The 21283-nt window shown below is 33.3% G+C and overlaps 1 protein-coding gene and 1 non-coding gene across 2 annotated transcripts in view; both read right to left on the bottom strand.

Moving 5' to 3' along the window:
* The window catches only part of IPO7 (importin 7), a 45199-nt gene that overhangs the window by 2682 nt on the left and 21234 nt on the right, over positions 1-21283 (bottom strand). The window contains exons 5-24 of the mRNA XM_070383905.1: positions 19297-19453; positions 18050-18139; positions 15735-15829; positions 15518-15602; positions 13507-13641; positions 12750-12849; positions 11896-11972; positions 11428-11544; positions 9438-9527; positions 8898-9063; positions 8577-8737; positions 7823-7951; positions 6781-6847; positions 6572-6697; positions 6019-6116; positions 4285-4380; positions 3613-3833; positions 3307-3512; positions 2065-2271; positions 258-374 (exon numbers count right to left, since the gene is read on the bottom strand). Coding sequence (XP_070240006.1) covers positions 258-374; positions 2065-2271; positions 3307-3512; positions 3613-3833; positions 4285-4380; positions 6019-6116; positions 6572-6697; positions 6781-6847; positions 7823-7951; positions 8577-8737; positions 8898-9063; positions 9438-9527; positions 11428-11544; positions 11896-11972; positions 12750-12849; positions 13507-13641; positions 15518-15602; positions 15735-15829; positions 18050-18139; positions 19297-19453 — 2540 coding nt within the window. The remainder of the gene's footprint in view (positions 1-257; positions 375-2064; positions 2272-3306; positions 3513-3612; positions 3834-4284; positions 4381-6018; positions 6117-6571; positions 6698-6780; positions 6848-7822; positions 7952-8576; positions 8738-8897; positions 9064-9437; positions 9528-11427; positions 11545-11895; positions 11973-12749; positions 12850-13506; positions 13642-15517; positions 15603-15734; positions 15830-18049; positions 18140-19296; positions 19454-21283) is intronic.
* LOC138991067 (small nucleolar RNA SNORA23) lies at positions 9145-9329 on the bottom strand. Its single transcript, XR_011467112.1, has one exon. It is a non-coding gene; the product is annotated as a small nucleolar RNA SNORA23 (small nucleolar RNA).

Below are 21283 nucleotides of genomic sequence, written 5' to 3'. Positions count from 1 at the left end.
TTTAAGAAACGGCAGTTTTCAGAATTTTCCACTATCAAACCAGCCTCATGAGGTTTAGCAACCTTATTATAGTCTTCAACTACACTTAAAATTAAGAAATTGTGGCCAAAACCAAAATTCATCTCATTCCTACAGATTGGAGTGAATTTCTTATCACTTCCAACAACTGTAGCTTTTACATAATTTAAATCACCAAATTTAAAGTTTAAAGCTGTATCAAACTTATTAATTGCATTAAAGAGGGTCAAGTAACATACCATGGGCTGCTCTTCTTTGATCAGCTAGAGTCGCTATATCTTGTAACTGTTTTCTTTGTTCTTCATTAAGACCATGAGTCAGAGCCTGATACCACACAGGATTACGATTTTGTATAGCTATCAAAAAGAAAACAAGGTAAAAAAGGGCGGTAAGAGTCCTGGTAGTTCTCTACTATTCTATTCCCTCTACTCTACCTCCAGTACTGAAATTCTGATCTCGTTTATATTTTCCCAATAATTACCTACAGTATTTTAAATTGTTTGTGAGAAAAACATACAGGGGAAAAAAGCTATGGTTTAGCATTATGCCTCAAAAATCTAATCATGCTCAAAATCCTCACCGTTAGTAAATAGAGCCTAAATCAGTTGTTATCTAACAAGTAACAAAGTAGGGAAACTAGAAATAAAGTTAACTCAAACTCCTTAGAAGATTCAGAGTTAAAGCAACTTAAAAATGGACACATTCCCACATTCTAGATATAATTCTCAAACTCCTACATTAAAAAACAAAACCCAGAAACCTTAAAAAAGAGATGAATGGTACAAAGTAAATTATTTTTTTCTGCATTTCTTATTCAAAAATCTTTCTTAAATATATGTAGTCTTTCCATAGAAAGGTACTCTGCAGTACTCACATATTTTTATATTATAGTCTAAATAATGGTCAAATACAACCCGAAAGAAGGAATAACAAAATTTCCCAGCATATCACAAGACCAGGTGTTAAAAATCTCACTGTTTAATGAAAACAGGCACTAGATAAGTTGATACATAATGGTAACAAGTCTAACTATATATGTCTGTGTTTCAATTAGCTACAGAAAGGGGTTTGTGTGGATGGTGAGTGAGTGAGAGAAATGTTCTCTATAAAGGCTTTCCACAAAATAAAAAATTTTTACAGAGTAATTCCCAAGAATGAAAACTCATTTCCTCATGATATTCTACTTTATTGCCTTTACTGTGCATGAGCCTTCTATTATAAACCATCATTTAGGAATTAACATGTGTTTAAGTATACAAAATACACAGTCAAGGACAAAAGCCAGTCAGTTCTTGGCACTTCAATCAATTTTAACAGCCTGCCACATAGCCCCAAAACAATTACTTGCATTTCCGCAACCTTGCATCAAAACTGCTTTGTCATGGGCTTGGAAGATTAATGCTTTGCTTATCAGAGAATTTATTCTACATCAAAATTCATAATGTATAGGGATGATAAACTAGGAAAGTAGTTAACTGGAAGGAAAGGAGGTTCAAATATAGTGTCAATTTAAATTTCTTAAGCTAGGTTAAAGAATACTGATGTTGTATTTTGTTGAAATCCAAGTAAATGATTATCAAAAACAAAAAGTGGCACCTAGCAGTCTATAGCCACACATTGTGAAGCAGGAGAAAAGAATAAAGATTCCCAAGACTATACATGTAAAAAAAATGGTCAAATTCTCAGATAGGTAAGCACAGGTTTAGCCAGGGGGAAAAATACACAAACACAAGAAACATAAGGGTAGATACTTCTGGGGAAACCTGGGAGGCTACAATGAAGTATACAATTTTCCTATGATGTGCCTATTTCAAAATTATGGTCTAAATAAAAGTAAAATAACAGGATGAGGAAAATACTCTGAATGTCTAAGGCAATAGGAGAAGTAACTTTGGTTACTTTGCCTAACAATCCTAAATCGTATTCTAGTTTGGGTTTGATATACCCCAATCTCTTCCTTAGGGGGCAGACATAAAGAAGAACAGTTTGATTCAGGAAAATGGGTCATATGGAACTATCTGAATTACATAGAACAAGTAAACTTACTCTGAAATATAGCTTTAAATATCTGATACTCATCAACAGGGTTATCTTCATCATCAATGATTGTAGAATAGCCTTCCAGGGCAGTTTCTTCAGCATCATCTTCTTCCCAATCTTCCTCATCTCCATCTTCACCCGCCTGCTTAGCCAGAATCTCTAAATATTCTTGTCCATCTTCATCAATATCATCTTCATCACTGCCCAGTTCCTCTGCCAAGTCATAAAAAGGTGCTCTTGTTAACACTGAAATATTCTGTTACTCATTTTAACTCACTGACAATGATCGTTGTTGGAAAATCACAACTGAATAATTCAAGGGAGAGTTCCAGGAATTGGTGTTTAAATACACATTCAGCAATAAATAGAAAAAAATTCTCACAGAAATCTAAGAAAACTACAATTGTTAATAATCTAGATTCCAGTATTCTAATATTATATATAGATTCTAAAATTGGAAAATGGACTGAATGAGAGCCAGCACTTGGCATGCTCTGAACCTTATGGTATTTACCAAACCAAATAAATACCAATAGTAAAGCAATAGTTTGTTATTTCCACAGGAATACCTTTTATGAGATTTTTTTTAAAAGGCTGGCTAAAATAATATATGATAAAAGACCAAAATGGCAATTATCATATTTTGGAACCATTACAATAACTTAAACAACATCTATTTTTACTCTTGTGGTCTGTAGTATCTCACAGGTGAAATGTATTAGATGCTCACAAACACTAAAAACCCCAAACCAAAAATCATTTTTGCCTGCTGCTGCTGCATCGCTTCAGTCATGTCTGACTCTCTTCGACCCCCCCAGACGGCAGCCCACCAGACTACCCCGTCTCTGGGATTCTCCAGGCAAAAACACTGGAGTGGGTTGCCATTTCCTTCTCCAGTGCATGAAAGTGAAAAGTGAAAGTGAAGTCGCTCAGTCGTGTCTGACTCTTAACGACCCCATGGACTGCAGCCTTCCAGGCTCCTCCGTCCATGGGAGTTTCCAGGCAAGAGTACTGGAGTGGGGTGCCATTTTTGCCTAGAACTGCTTTATGTAATGGAGATACAGCTCAAAGTTCTGCCCTCATGGACCTTACACTCCAGTGGGAATCTAGTAACAGTCTATGAATGAATGAACGTGTAAATATTTAGCTATGATCCCACATTTCATTAGAAGAAGGGCTAAAGGAATAAGTCCAGTGATATTTCTAACTAGGTAATAAGACTGGCTTCCTACACTGCAAATCCCTTACCCGTTTCATCATCATCTTCAGCTTCATCGTCATCGTCACTGTCATTCTCGTGTTCTGCATGGCAGGCATAAGCTCTTTTTAATCCATTAAATAAAAGAATAAAAGCTGGCAAAATCTGTCCAGAAACCTGATTTAAAACTTGTGGTATTTGTTCCATATCAATAAGAGCACACAGGCCCAGAACACACATCTTTCTGTCGTGAAGCCTGAAAAAAATAAAATAAATATTTTCTTCTTTTCCTTAAAAAAATTTTGCACAGTTCCTCACAAAGTTATATAAACAAAGACCCAGTACATGTCACTTACCCCAAGAAACAATCAACATCATTAAGCCATTGTGTAATAAAATGATTTGTAACTGGTTCAACATTATTAGGGAAGCGAAGATTTTCTAAGGTATTGAGAAGTAGGTGTGGATTGTAATACAAAGCTGCAATGGCAACTTGCAGGCACATTGTTCGAAGTTCACTTGTCTTCACCTCTCTCGTCAGCCTCTCTAAAGCTGCTTCCACAAATAAGGGAATACACTATAGAGAAAGAACAAAACATTTCAAAACTGTCAGTAACAGCAGGCATTAACTATCCTAACCATATTAATTTTCTGGTTTCCTCAACTAAACCCTTTTCCATTAAATGATCCAATAATTTTTATTGCTGAAGCATTTCAGTGGGAAATCCAATTTTAGAGAAAAATCAGTCTTCACTGATATGAGAGCCCCACCACAAGAGCAATCATGGATTCAAAATATTCCTACTGACTAACCTTACTGTGGTAATCATTTTGTTTATTTCCATACGTATTAAATATATGATCACTATTAAATATTGGTTAAATTTTAAACAACTTTAACATGTTCTCTTGGTGTCATAATAAACAACATACAATATATATATATAACAAATGCCCAAAAACAAAAAGCGGAAGGAAAGATTCCTTCTCTGAATCCTGCAATCTGAATCATTAATGGCTTCACTGACCTGGTCAATGCCACGCCCTTTGCACTGCAGAATGATGACCTCTAGCAATTTTGCTGCATGACACTCTGCATCTTCTCCTGCAACTCCTGTAAGAACCTGATCAACACAAAATATAAACTGCAAGGAGGCGTCTCAAAACCTTTAAATCAGTCTGTAACTGCTTAAGTATTTAAGAGAGTCTAATAAATAAATATGAGTGATTGCACAGACTACAGTCTAAAGAACTGTAAGGATTTGGAGTTGTTTGTAACATTGGTCCAAATAATCAAAGGCCCTCCCCTGTTGTGCCATTCCGGACTGTAACAAGTTGACAACCACTGTGTCTAAAAAAAAAAAATACTGGCAATGGATTGTGAGATGAGCAGGATGAAAAGGCAGTCTGCTGATGGCAGAAGTTGTCCCCAGAGAAGAAATAAAAGCATGTAATTCACATGCTCATTAGCACTAGAGGAATCAAAGGGTTAAGGATAAGTGTTTTAAAATTGGAGTATAGATGGCATAGCTATCTCTGTTCCTAGAACATCAACATAAACAATTAGCAATAAATAATAACATAACTAGATTATTCTGCAACTAAGTGTTCAGAAAGAATGAGGATGACAAACACATCTAAAAACTTCATGGAGGAAAATCATTTTTTAATGTCTGGTTTTAAATAACAGACTGAGAGTTCTCAACAAATAATGTAAGGAACTCATGTTACCAATTACACTGACTCTGATATCAAAGGACCCCAATCAATCATTTTATCTCCTACTTCTAAAGAGGAAAAAAAAAAAAGGCAACATTCACCATGTATATGTATCTTATGATTTTCCAAAAATGGCCTAGTACTTTTGACTTTTTAAAAATGAACCTTCAGATTTTATAATCTTGCTATTTACTAATACTGTACAGCTACTGCAAACCCACAGCCTCCAAGGAGTTCCTTTCTTTTTTTTCCCTTATTGAAGTAGTTGATTTACAATGTTGTATTCATTTCTGGTGTAGAGCAAAGTTGATTCACTTACACATAGTATGGTTTAGTCGCTAAGTTGTGTCCAACTCTTCGTGACCCCATGAACTGTAGCCTGTTACGCTCCTCTGTCCATGAGATTTTCCAGGCAAGAATACTGGAGTGGGTTGCCATTTCCTTCTCCAGGAGATCTTCCCCACCGAGGGACTGAACCTGGGTTTCCTGCAGGAAGATTCTTTACCAACTGAGCCACCAGCGAAGTCATTAATACATATACATGTTCTTTTTCATATTATTTTCCATTATGGTTTATTATTTATTTGAACATCAGCAGAAGCTTGTTGTTTATTAATTTTATATACAGTAGATCGTATCTGTTAATCCCAATCTCATAATTTATACCCTCCCTCCCCTTTTGGTAACCATTAGTTTCTTTTCTGTATCTTTGAGTCTGAGAATGTTCTTTATAAAACACTGTTGATCATTTCTGGCCTTTTCTTCTTTTGATTCAAAACTTAGCAGGGAACAAGCTAAGATAAGATCCAGGCACTAAAATCAAGAAACGTAGCTCTAATTAAATACCAGAAGGTAGACATAAATACTTGTCAAAGTCATCAATGAGAGATCTAGGAATCAAAGCCATTTTGTTGATAACTTTTAAATAACCCTTATTATGTCAAACTCATATGATATTTACCATAATGTAGTATCATGTCTCTTTACAATTTTGTACTTTTTATAATATAAGCCTCACATGTTCTTGTATTAGGGTGACCTACCTTTTTGCACATACTGTATATCATTTCAAGGTACTTGGTATCAGATAGAAGTGTGTCTGTATCAACTGTTACATAATTATGAAGCAGAGGCATCATATCTGTATTAATAAAAAATGTAAGTTAAATATCTTTACTAACATAAATGCTGTGTTTCTGAAAAATCTAAGAAAAAGAAGCAAGTCTGAATGTTTTATCCCTAACATTCACTTTTAATTATTAATTTGTAATTAAATGTAAAAATGAGCCTATTATTAAAGTATATTCCTTCATATTTAGTAAACATAAAGATTATGTTAAAGATTATACAAAGAAGACTGAAAGGAAACAGAAACTTAAGAATATGTGTTTTAGTGAAAAAAATCTCAAGTGATAACTAAAACAAAATGTATAATGGAAATCAAAGCTAGGGTCATCTTGGAGCATTAATTACTACTGATAACTTATCCAAACAAGGAAGCATTTAAGAATATGCAAAACTTTGTGTTCAAGTGATATACTAAAACTGAATACAAACAGGGGGAACCCTAAGTATTTCTATGATGATTTCACCTACCTGTAAAGTAATCAAAACCATCTTGCTGAAAAACCTCAAATACCAGAGGTAGTAACTGCCACATCTGTGGAGACACTTGTTGACATGTCAAACTGTGTGCTAAAGAGAAGATCTCCTCATAGAATTCTAAAAGAGAGTACCAAGTCATTAGGACAATGCTTGCTCATATGAAATAGTAGGATATTCTTAGAACAATCAGAGGTACCTACCTAAGACATGCTGCTGTAAAACAGTTCCAATGACCTGCAAGCAGATTCCTTCAAGCTGCTGGGTTATCTAAAAGAGAAGAAAAAAATCATATGGAATTGCAGCACACTGAGTGAATTATTAAATAATATAATAATTCAATGCATTTACATGTAAAGTCAATATTGTCAACAAATTATTTTAAGCCTTTGTTTCAAAATGGAATGTTTCAAAATTGTGAATCAATCTGGGAATGAAACTTAATACCATTACAATCAGACAAACAAGAAATAACAAGTATAGTTTACTATAAGAAAAAAAAATTTCCTAGAAAAATGGAGCCACATCATTCTGCAGAGACTAAAATCTTATAATTCAGCCAAATGTAAGTGAAGTTAACAGAGATACAAATCAATAGCTTACTGAAAAATTATTTAAAAGAAGGTATTAATCCTACCACTCCCAGTAATTTTTAAGTCAGCTCCATTTATCTAACAGTGAGCAGTGCACCCAAGTCATACAAGATAGATAGAATATACAAATTCCCCTTTAATTATCAGTATGATCCTTAATTGGATCCCAAATTCCTAACAGTCATCATAATGTTAAAAAGTGCAGGAAGCAGGACATCCATTTGGAATACATACAGTGTACACCTAAAAATGGTTAAGGTGGTATATGTTATACGGATTATACCCTAACTAAAAAATTTATTTATTAAAAAGAAAAACTAGCGAGAGTAAGTTTTCCTAGGAATCACTATACTTTTGTTTGTTTTTTTTGTTTGTTTTTTGTTTCTTTTTTCACTATACTTTTTAGATCTGAGAAAGGTAACCCCAAACTCAGAGCTTTGAGGCAAAGATACAAATACCTCCCTCCTATTTCTTCTAAAATATTTATAAGGTACTATGAAAAGGGTACTACTAGTTAAAAGATAGCAAAAATCAAGGTATGTGAGAAGATGACCAAAGACTATACGTCAGAGGCCCCCCAAAAGCACAGAACAACTGATGAAGAATGGCTTGAAATTCCCTAAAACTTTATAGCACTGGATTATTTTCTTACTTCTTTATGATCTTCAACTACACTAAGAAGCGTGTCGATGGTATTCAGGATTCCCATAGCAGTAACTGCTTTATCATCACTTCCTTCTTCATCTGGCCCAGTCTGGATTACTTGATTAAAAGTCATTGCCTACATTGAAGAGAATATAATTAAGCTTTGCCCTTAAAGCAGTATAAACATATTTTTGTCTAAAACATAGTTTTTAAAATGTTCTAAGACAGCACAACTGGCATTTCCAAATCAATTAATATTATATAGTCAATGGTACTGCTCTACCACTTACTGGGTCACTTCAAACAGACTACTTGACCTCTTTTTCCTGACATATTCATAGAGATACTGTGAGGATTAAATGAGGCAAGGCATAGAAAATGCTTAATATTATGAACATTAGTATTACTGGCTGACATTTGGGGCTTCCCATGTGGCACTACTAGTAAAGAACCCGGCTGCCAATGTAGAACTAAGAGATGAGGGGTTGATTCCTGGTTGACAAGATCCCCTGGAGAAGGAAATGACAATCCACTCCAAGTTAGAAGGAGCCCCACCCCTTCTAACTTGGGCAAGTTAATTAACCTTTTCATAACTCACATTTTCTTTCGGTAGAGGAATATTCCTCACATAGGACTGTATGAGAATTAAATGAGTTAAAATATGTATCAAGGACTTAGAATGATGCCTGATATACAGTAAGCTCTGTGAAAACACCTGCTGTAATCTAAGTAATGCATACATTACTGATCAAATAACATACCAAATGCTGTGTCATTTCTACTGCAATAGGAGTAACTTCTTCACTGTACTCGCAGATCATTTTCTGAATTACATTGGTAAGATCATCATTTTCTGTTTCTCTTATAATGTGAAGAAGAGCCTGCATGACGGGTCTGATGAATGGTGTGATATATTCTTTAGCTGTAAGAGAAAGAGGAAAAAACTTCTGGTGCCAACAGCTAAAACTCCTCAAATCCTGAATCAATATATACCAAAGAGTAAACAAGAAATACCTTCAAATAAAAAGGAAGACAATATGTCAAGTTTTTAGGACTATGTCTTACATATACAAATCTTTTACCTTTCTCTTGATTGCTGATCAGCACTTGAAGTGCAATGGCAGCTTCCACTTTAACAGGCATTTCCCTATCATCTATCAGACATCTTCGGGTCAGTTCTAGGGCTGTTTGCAAGTTCTGGTCACTTTTGAACTTCACTTCACAAAAGTAGTGAAGGACCCAGCAAGCCTTTAAAAAAAAAATGCAGTGAGTTACTATAGGTGTCTTACATTAAATTCTACCATGTGACAATATTTCTAGTGCCAAAGTTCTTGTGTGGGAATTTGGAGGCTGGCCAGTGGTAGATAAAGTCAAAAGAGACAACACTAGACCAGTACTATGATCCCAACTTACTCTTTGGCTGCATGATGTTTGTGTGGATAGCAAGATCTGAATGCAAAACACAGACAGATGCTGCTATCAGACACAGATGAAAACTATGCACACATTATGAGCAGCCATTTAAAGAAACACAAAAGTCTAGGATAACACATAAAAGTCCACATAAGCGGTTATTCATTATAAGACATAAATACACAAAACAATACAGCTTTAAAACATACCCTGGCTCTCATGTAGCCTAGTTCACTGCTGAAGAGAGGGAATACATGGTTCTGCAACATGTATTCCATCTGATCTTTGTAGATCTTTTTCTGTAAAAATAAACAAATATAATCATCTCAAATATCAAACAGATACACAAATCCTTAAAATGACTAATGATGTCAAAACATCTTAATTCTCAAACATTAACATCAAAATCACTATACGTTTTTTAATCTTTTTACATCGTTTGTTTACAAAGCAATTATGTTGAACATTAACACCAGTGGTGTTTAAGTAATAGAAGAATGGTTAATTTTATTCCTTATCTTACAAAACATTTTTCTCTTATAAAATTATTATAATGAAAGAACCTCTCTGGAAAGGTTCTACATGAACAATACAGCATAGATTTAGAAATATTCTGCTCTCAAGATAATAATGGGAAGGGATATATTCAGGTTTACAAATTTCCAGCAAAACCAATTTTCTGAGAAGAAAAAATACTACAATTTAATACAATATGAAAAGAAAATAATTCATGCAAAAAGAATTACCTTCAGCACAAGCAATAACAAAGAAATATAGAAGACACTTTCAAAATCATAAGAAACTGTACCTTAAAGGACACCATCAAGAATGTGAAAAGATAAAAGATAATCCACAGAATGGTAGAAAATACTTGCAAATCACATACAGCTAATCTTTGAATAATGAGGCGGTTGGCACACCAACCCTCTGTGCAGTTGAAAATCTGCCACTTAATTTGCAATTAGCCCTGCATATCTGTGATTCTGCATCTGCGGATTCAAACAACTCCATTTGTGGATTCAACCGACTGTAGTATTTACTACTTAAAAAATCCACATGTTAAGTGAACCTGAAAAAAGTTCAAACCTGTGTTGTTCAGAGGTCAACTGTATTTGAAAGCTTTTTAAAAGCATAGCATTTAGAATATACAGGGAATTCCCTGGTGGTTCAGAGGTGAGGACTCTACACTTTTATACCCAAGGGTCCAGGTTTGATCCCTAGCTGGGAAACTAAGATCCCACAAGCCACCCAGTGTGGCCAAAAAAAATTAGATTAAAAAAAAAAATATATATATATATATATATATATATATCAGAACTCTAACAAGCCACAGTAAAAAAGATAAATACCTCCATTTAAAATAGACAAAAGATTTGAACAGAAATTTCTCCGAGGAAGACTGGACAATAAGCATAAAAAAAGATTCTCAGTATCATTAGTCGTGAGGGAAATGTAAATTAAAACCACAGTGAAATTACCATTCGATACCAACTGGGATGGCTATATCTTTAAAAGACAGACAATAGCCAAGTGTTGATAAAGACAAAGACACTGGAACCGTCGTCACACACTGCTAATTAATACATAAAAAATGGTACAGCCACTTTGGAAAACAGTCCAGCAGTCTCCCAACATTTCATCAGCAATTCAAGTCACAGGTACGTATTCCATTTATATGAAATGTCCAGAATAGAAAAATCCATTATCAGAGACATAAAGGAGATTACAACTAGGGCTAGGAGATTTGGGAGAAAATGGGGAGTGACCTAGTTTCTTTTGGGGATGATGAAAACTCTTTGGAATTAGAGTTGATGGTGGCACAATTCTTTATAAGAAAAACAACCGAACTGTACAGTTTAAATGGACAAACCATATGGTATACGAAAATTGCTCAGTAGTGTCCGACTCTTTGCAACCCCATGGTCTGTGCATGGACTTCTCCAGGCAAGAATATTGGATTTGGTTGCCATTCCCTTTTCCAGGGTATCTTCCCAACCCAGGGATCAAACCCGGGTCTCCTGCACTGCAGGCAGATTTTTATCATCTGAGCTACAGGGCGTTCCCTGGTATATGAACTATACCTCAATTCAGTTTTATCTCAATTGCCACTATTAAAACAAACTAATTGCATGCACGTGTGCGTGCGCGCGCGCGCGCGCGCACACACACACACACACACACACACACACACACAAATACCTTCAGAAGTATTTCAGCTAAAGAACCAATCATATGCAGGGCTCCATCTTTTTTTCGAGGATCAGCATTTGGTTCTGTGAGAATCTGGTAGCAAAATCCCATAGTCTTTTGTAGTACCTAGATTAACAGAGAAAAGTACTGCTTTACCGGATATCCAAAAATCCTTCTAAAGCACTGATGACAAGATGATCTTAAGTAACCATTAAGAACTAAAAGTTTGGGTTTAGAAGATGCAAACTATTATATACAGAATGGATAAACAACAAGGTCCTGCGGTATAGCAGGATGAAATATATTCAATATCCTGTGATAAACTATATATGTAACTGAATCACTATGCTGAATAGCAGAAATTACCACTGTAAATGAACTATACTTCAATAAAATAAACAAAAAAACATCCTAAGTGTATATCTGAACATATTTTAAATATTAAAGCAAAAGTTATCCACATACTAAATAACCCACCTCTTTCCTCTTACTACAGGCTGTAAACAAGAGTGTCTGGGCAGCGGTGGTAGGAGAGATGAAATCCTCAAATACATCTGGAGAATAAATTTAAAATTAACACAGAATATAGAAAAATAGTAATTTCAAATTTTTCACCAAACATTTTCATATAGTTTACAAATGATTTTCAGTGATAACAAAATAGGACCTTAAATTTTTGCTAAATCTTCAAAGACAAGCATGAAAACAAATCCAGATCTCCACAGAATTTTGCAAAAGCCTAATGCCTTGTCTTTCCTGTACGAATTAAATCTTAATCCATTAACTTCTCCCAATGATTATTTTCTATCATATGAAGCCCCACTACTGTGAGAATTTTCACAATGGGGTCACAAAAATACCAACTACTGAAAGTACGTAAGATTTTGGTAGGAAGAAAGACTAATACTCAACATTAGCCAAATTACAATTCTTTAGTTCCATGCAGAGACTCCGTATGACTCCAGCTTCCCGTATGCGTCTTCTCAACTTCCATACACATGATGACTGACATGGGATCCAAAAGCACAGTTCAGATACTTAGTGTTAAGGCGTACCCTTGAATTTCTAACAGTTCTGGCATGTGCCAGAGGTATATCCAACAGTCATAACCTACTAACACTATTGTATTTACATCTGCTAAAAATGAGGATTATCATTATCAAATGACCAAACTAATGAAAAGCTTCCCAAATGACTTAACAATGGATAAATTATATTAAAATAATGGAAGATTTTTCAGTTCCAAAGGTGAGGCCTTAATATTCAAGGTTTATCATATAGAACCTTAACTACTGACATATTTTGTCTCTAAAAAAGTAAAATGTCCTCACCAAACTTCATGCGTATATATTCATAAGGGTCTTCTTGCCAAAGTTCCTCATCAGCATCTGTATAGCACATCAATGGAAAAATAACATCTTGGATAATGCCCTGCAATTTAAAAGTTAAGAAAGTAACCTTAATTCAGTTTTCAAATTTCTAATAAGTGCTAAAATAAAAATAACTCTACAGCATGTGTTTTAAAGCTTAATATCAAACTTCAGTAAAATATAAATGCATTAAAATGCATTCTCAGATCAACCACCAACGTACATAATCTTACCCTCTGTGCAACAAGGGTAAGGCACATGTCATAAAATAAGCCTATACATACACAGATAGCAATTAAGTATTCTTAGAAAATACAAAGTGAAGTTTTAGTCCATCAAACCCTACAGTTAAAAACAAAGCAAATACACTACTGGAAACAATACATAAGCCAATTAGCCTCAAAAGTAATTTGGTGAAATAGTCCTTTGTCTATTCCAAATTACATGTTAACTAGTCATGTTAAACTAATCATGATCTAACAGTCAGAACTTGAAGGCAAATTTTTAGATAATAGTTTCAGATTAAACAAATAAACTGAATATTCAGAAAATATCTTTTATAAAGTTTTTCAGGGTGTTACTTTATTTTTCTAATATAAAACTATCAGAACTAGACCAAGTAACACACATTAAAAAACGGATTTTTTCAACCTTTTTGATAATTAATGTTATTTCCATTATATTTTCTAGAAAAATAGTTCAGATAGAAAATTGTTACTTGTATATGAGGCTTCAGATTCTTCCAGGTGAGAGCATGGGAAACTCCTTGATTAATATAATTTAACGTCTGTTGTAAAACTCGGGGAGCCATATATTGCTTCTCCTTGTACTGATATAACACCTTCAATAAAACCTTTGAAAAAAAATTTGATCAAAATCCAAAGCTTAAATAGAGTTTAACCATTTACAAGCTAGCAAAAACATCTGACACTACCCAGATCATCATCATAAAATAACCACCAGATTCTATTAAAAAGGAATTTTTAAAATTATGTATTGGAGAACTATATTTATTCCCAAAGTAAAACAAACAAATTGAGGTAACATTGTACATCAAAAGATGAGTTTCTTTATGAGTACGTAAAGGATTAAATACAAGAAGAAAAAATCATATGCTATTTATGAACACACCACTGAGACAGCACTATATTGTTAAAATCAACTTTTAGGAAAATCTTACCCAAACCATTTAAGCAGTTAATGTCTGCTAAGAGTTCTTATTCATCTTTGATATTTGAGAATAGCAGTTGTTAAAATATGACCTCAGAGGGTCTGACAGGTCAAAACTATTTTTGTAATAATGCTCAGTCATTATTTGCCATTTTTACTATGTTGACACTTGCATCAGTGATACAAAAGTGGTGGTGGTAAAACTTCAGGGGCCCAACATGAGTCAACAGAGCGGGATAAAGTGTACTAGCAGCCACCATATTCTTTACAGCCACATAGTCACAGAACAAACTTTCCTTAGGAATGTCCTTCACGAACCAGTAATGCATACATGCAGCACTTCTGCTACATACCAAAGTACAATGCTTGGAAGAAAAGCGGAAACAGCTTTTTGGGGGGCCTTGTTTATCTCACAAGGCCTCAAAAAAAATGAAGCAACACTTGCCTATCCCTCCCTAGGCAAACCTTCAGTAAAAGGCGAAAGATTAATTTCCAAGAGAAACAAGAGTCAGAAATGAAAAAGTTTTTTCCAACAAATACCATAAGCTTGAACGAAAAACTGATTGATAAAATTATGGTTATTTAGACTTGTGTATATGGCAGATTTTTTTTTTCCTCAAAAATGAACAAAATGAGCCTCTCACTGAAGTGAGAATATGTTACTGGTATTAAAATCCGAGACTTCAAGCAAAACTAGAATTCTCAAAATCTTACACCCACCACTTAGTTCCACTTGACAGCTTTTAAATATTTAAAGATACTTCTGAGAATGAAAATTTTTAAAGTTACATAATGAAATCAATTAACATTCAGAAAATTGCCACTGACGCACTAAGTCAATATTTTCCAATGACCAAGGCAGGATTACAAAATCATACATGGATAAAAGACCCATTCAAAGTACAATACCAAACCAATGAATGTTAATATAACAGAATATGAGATGTTTATTGCTATAGTTTCAAACTCTACATTGCAATTAACCTTTAAGAAAATACCACTGTCAAATGTTGGCATGATATAAAAAATTTCCACAATTATGTGTAAAGTATATTAAATCAGTCTTTTCTTTTCCAACTTATCTTTGAGACCAAATAATCTTTATTTACTTCCATTAGAAAAAATTAAAACAATGAATAGAGAGGCAGATGTGGTATATGGCTACCTTTTAGTAAGGCAGACATTAAAGATATTAGTAAAAATGTGCAACGATGCCATTTCCTCCTGCTAAAAATTTTTCATTTTGGAAAAGAGCTATTTTCAACAACAACAACAAAAAACATGTATTCTATTAATATGTGGCAGATTTGCTATTACTTTTAAATAAATTAATACTGTTAAATTTTGTCTCAGTTTTTAAAATGGTAAATATCATTACATATAATACAATCCATTATCCAGATTGTAAGGAAGTCCTGAGACCAAAACATTTGCTAACTACAGTGTTCAAGATGTTAAAGACTGCCACATGCAATCTTTGGATGACAAAGAAACTAGAAATAAGCAAGATAAATTAACAGCGCCATGTTTTTACATGGAAAAATTTATGTTAAACTTACTTGTTGGACACCAACAGCAAATGCTTTCAGAAATACTTCAGCAAATTCATTATACTCTTTGGAAACATTGCCAGGACTTCCATACCTAAAAGAACATTAAAATGCCCATCATGTCTTTATAATGTTTTATATCAACACTTATTAAAATAGTACCAAATCGTGAAGATTGAAAAAAAAAACCAAAAACTTAAGTTATCACATAATGAGAAGTGTTTACCTTTCAAAAAGCCTTGCTAAGATATGTAAAGCCCACTTCTTACATTTCCACCATGGTAACTCAGGTCTATCATCTTCTTCAACTTGAAGTGTTTCCTTTAAAGAGACATTTATTTAATGACAGACAACATAATCTAAAAGGAATACAGAGTGAGTTCAGAACAGATTCACAAAAACATGAATGCTCCTCCAACATTGGCCTCATTATAAAACGATATACTTGGAAAAGTACTAACCTTTGTTTATAAGAGGCGTTTTGCTTCACTACTTAGTTACAAAGGACATGCTTTTTCAAAGTCGTATAAAAGTTTAAACTCAAAAACATTTTAGTCATGATCCAAATAATACAAATAAAGGCCTGGGCAAGCAGCTTAACTAAAACCAGTATAGTTAAAGGGCACAAATCAAAAGGGCACAAAAAGCTCCATTTAAAAAATCTACTTTCAGAAATACTAGTTTAAATATATAAACAGATGAAAATATTCATTTACAAAACTATTTGTAACAGAGAAAAATGCCAAGAACTAAACACTCATTAATAAGGAGATGTTTAATTACGGAACATCCATAACAGACTACTACACAACCATTAAAAGAATGAACTGGCTCATTGTATTACTGACCTAAGACAGTCATGACATATTTTTAAAGACAAAGAAATGAGACTGTGAAACAACCAAAACTTCCATACACTGCCAGTGACAGCAATGATACAACTACTTTGGAAGTTATTTATAAAATTAAACATATACATTCATAGCAGCCTTATTTGTAACACTAAAATCTTGAAACCACCCAGATACACATTAACTTGTAAATAAATATAGAACATCCTTACAATGGGATACCACTTGTCAATAAAAAGGAACTACCATAACACAACATGAATGCATCATAAGTATATTAAGTAAAAGTAGATACAAAAAAAAATCACCTTTTTATTAGATTCTATGCAGGCAAAATTAATATATGGTGCTAGAAATTAGAATGGTGATGGTAGAATGACTAGATCCAGCCATGAGCAAATATTCTAGGTGCTGGTTATTTGAGTGAATATGACTGCTACAACTCAAACTGTTTACTTATATGTGCATGTTTATTATTACAAATGATACCAAAAAAGATGCAGAATATAGTTATGAAAACTCAAAGTTATATTTTATACCTATTAAATGTGTACAGAAAATAACTCATCAAATCACTTTTCTATGGAGTGGAAGGAAGGTTCTATTTACTTCTTCAGTGTATTTTTAAAATAAAAATTTGAGCACTAAAATGCAAACTAAATTACAAAACAGATTAGTCTCACTTATTCCACTAAAAAAAATTATGTTGGTAAATTACATAACCCTTCTATGCCTCTGTTTAAATAAATTCAGGATTTTTTTTTTTTTTGAACATTAGATAAGCAAGGTATGCAAAAGTACTTAAAACACACTAGGGATTCAGGAATTGAAAATTCGCTACCTCTCTAGAAAACTAGATTATAAAGAAAAATTGTGGTTATTTAAAAAATTGTTATTAAATGTGAAAAAAATAAGATTTTTTTTTATGGACAATTCTGTTTATGGGACTGAAAAACCAATGAATTGTACACTAAAATAGTGAATTTTATGGTATTTGAGTTAGATCTCTATAAGGTTGTTATTTTAAAACCAAGTAATATAACTAACAACAAAGTCTGACCAACTTGTAAATCAAGTTCTTCTTCAGTTTATCCAAGTCTGACAAATCACTAGATTAAAATCCAGCTACAGGCTCTTTGTTTCTTTTTGAGATATAATTGATATCTAACATTGTGTTAGTTTTAAGGTATAAACAGAATAATAAACATGTATAAACTGCAAAATGTTTACTACAGTAAGTTTTGGAAGATGCTGTAAAGGTACAAATTTCCAGGTATATGATAAATAAATTCTGGGGACACGGTATCTATAGATTTGATAAATAATAAATAACAAAAAAATATTGTTTATCTGAAGGTTGCTAGGACAGTATATTTAAAAGTTCTCACTATAAGAAAAAAAATTCCTAACTATGTCAGGTGATACATTTTATGAACTCAGTTAAAAACTGAAGAACAGAGAATTAGGATGGAAAAAATAAGCTATATATAAGCACCTTAAATAATACACATAACAACCTTTATAATTTTTCCCTTAATATACTCACATATATAAACAAATGAAACATGTATTTAGAAAAACTTGCATCACAAAATACATACATTCACAAAGAATGTTTTAGAAAATATCAATTAAAATTCTCAAAAGGTAACTAAATATTTAAGTTCAGTGATATAGGAAATACACTTACATTAGGTACATCCCTGTTCACAACAGTCTTTAAAATTTCTATCCATTCTGTCAGATTCTGTTGGTTTATCAGCTCCAGTGGTAATGTATACTAAATTAAAATCAAGAATCAATATTTTAAAATCTTTACCTTTTACTCTTTATAAAACCTAAAACGTACTTCATGCAATCCACATTTCCTCTTTTAGTAGATAGGCAAATTTTCTCATCTGGCTGATTTGGTTAGTTTATGTACAATGGTCAACTGTGGCAAAGACAGTGAGCATTCTTGTCTGATTCCCAAATTTCTGGGAATACATCTAATTTTCACCATAAGGTACGATATCTTTTATTGAGTTAAGGAAATTTCTATTCCAGGATACTTGTTAATTTTTTTTAAAGCAGAAATGATTATTTTATCAAATACTTTATCTACCATCCTTAAAGATTGTTTACAGGTCTCTTTTTGCATAACATAAAACTTAATCACAAAAACTGGTTTTTCACTCTTGACATTCTCATGTTTCTGGGGTAAATCATATCACTTAATAGGAACTTAAAATCAATATCCTATTTAGCATTTCAGGACCTCTATTTTCACAAATGAGCCAGTACTATATTTTGATTTCAGGGTATGCTAGTCTCAAAAAATCAATTGGGTCCTATGCCCTAGAATAACTTATGAAAAGAACTTTCATTTCTTTAAAAATTGTATAAGGAGTCATTAGAAAGATATTAGATTATCTTTAAAGATCTAGCAATAGCATGAAAAATCCAACCAAACAATGGCAGTCCGTTATAATAACCTTAGTGGAAATAAAGTCTATTTAAATGAGATTTATAAAAAATAAGTAATGGTATGAATTGAACCAAAGACTCTGGCAGATGAGACAAATCTCTCTTGGCCATGTGGCACAAGAAGAGCAAGAATTTTAATCCTAATCGAAAACTCTGTTTCATAAGTAATTACAGTCCACTGAGACTATAGATACCACCATTTCCTTAGTTGGGTCTTTTATCCCAGGAAGATTTAGAATATATAAAGTCAAATCCACAGTATTAATCATTTTGTGTCAAGCTTAGGAATAGGTTTTGTAATTAGTGGGACAATCTACACATATATGGCATGACAAAGCACATGTCAGATGTAAACTCTAAGAACTGATTTTCAGTTTTGTGAATTCTTAAGCTGAAAGATATTCTTTACCATCATTAATGGTGCCAAATGATAGTGGACTTTATATATTAAAAACTACTTTATAAAATTACCTGAACAAGAGCATAGAAGATCTTGAAAATTTGTTTCTGAATGAGAACAGATTGATCAGACTGATCAGAAAGAAGCTGGATAAAACGGTCCTTTAAAACTGGCAGGAAATGCTGCATTGCTGCTACCAATGGACTCCGTTCCTCTGGTTTCTTATACCTTTGGGTAGGAATATAAACTAATTCTGTGAGAATTTATTTACAATTTTATTTATAAATATAAACTACTTGCCTGTTTATACAGATAAAAGCAAATATTTTCTAAGCAATTTTATAGTCCTAGAAGAAAAACCTATTATGGAATTTAACCATAGGTAAAAAGCAACTTGAGAAAACCCTCAAATAACAAGAGAACATCTAAAATTTACTGAGTATTTATTATGAGGTAAATAACCTCCAAGGCCTCATTAATATTCTCACTTCTATAGCTGAGGAAACTGAGGCACAGAGTAGTTAAATATCTTCCCCAATATATAAATCTAGGTATGAACCTTAGCAGATTCAGGATCTGCCCTTTAACCATTTCACTATGTTATCACTAACTGTGAATACTGATACAACTGAGGAGCTACAATGATTTGGTTTTTAAACATTAGGAGCTGATGTGATTTATACACCAAAAGCATTATGGAAGAAATGGCGTCTGTAAAGCAGAAAATATTCTATTTCTAAAAGCACTATAAATCACTGTAGTGACATGTTACCACTATAAATTTGTAACCTTTCTGGCAACAAAGCCTGACCTCAACAGGATGTTGATGATCTCTGTTTATCCCATTTGGACTAAATATTCATATACTTATAGCATGTATAAAAAATAATGTTTGATTCCTGGATACTGGTATAGATTTCAATAGAAAATATATTATGTGAACCTTGTTAAACCTTTGTAAACTTTGAAAAATCCTGAATTCTGACTTACATTTTGCTTCAAAGATATGAGTAAACAAGTGCTGACTAACTGAGACATTCCCCCTTAGAGATCCTTAGCATTTTAACAGTACTATTAAAAGGTCTACTGGCTTTTTTTTTTTAATTAAGTAACTGATTTCCCCTATCAGACCCCAGTTTTATCTACCACTAGCTTTTCTAAAGGGAGAAAATGTATCTAAGAATTGAGTGTGTTAGTAGATTTTTAAAGGTAAAGGTAGACATTCCTAAAAGGCAGGAGTGTTTTTTCCACTGGGTGAAACGGGAAGCAAAGTAAACTGCCAAGATTAAAATAAGAGCAATGCTCATGCTAATAATGATTTGAGATTAAACAATTAACTGACAGTTTTAAATATTATTTGATATGCTGAGAAATTACACCTAGTATACATTTAAAGGTTACCTGAACATTTCTTTGAGTCAATAAAAACAGTAACAATTTACAAAAGGAAGCCATTTGCACTCTCCAATTTGATTAGACAAGCTGTATTAATTACTGACAATATTATCTTGTAACAACAAAGAGGAGAACTATATTATGCAACCCTCTCTCCATTATCTAATCCAGCGATCGCCCACATTATTATTTTCATACTCATTAGTTTAGATATTGTACCATCCAACTTCCAGGCCACCACTCAGTGCAGAGAGGGAGTTAGGAGAGAAGAATGTCTTAAAATGGAATGGGTTTGAGTATGAAAATAATTTATGGAAGGATACAAATACTATTCCATAAGACCTGAAAGCTCCTGAAAGCATGAAAATGTGATACCAATAAAAGCCTACGGAGCGATCAAGATGGTGGAGGAATAGGATGTGGAGCTCACCTCTTAAATAAAAGCCTATTATCAGTGTCAATCTGGTGAACCATACTCAGGGAATTCTCAAAAACTAGCCAATCACTTTCCTCTTTAAAAAAAGAAGTAAGTCAATTTGCATGTAAAAGATCACATGCAAATTCCCCATCTTGGCATTCAAAACCGTCTTTTAACAAGGTCCCAATTTACTAATTTAAAACGAACCCCAATCTCTCACCAGAAGTTAGCCATACCAGTCAGTG

This window comes from Bos mutus, chromosome 15, assembly GCF_027580195.1.
Source record: "Bos mutus isolate GX-2022 chromosome 15, NWIPB_WYAK_1.1, whole genome shotgun sequence".
NCBI classification, from domain to species: Eukaryota; Metazoa; Chordata; class Mammalia; order Artiodactyla; family Bovidae; genus Bos; species Bos mutus.
This window is presented reverse-complemented; position numbering and strand designations above follow the sequence as displayed.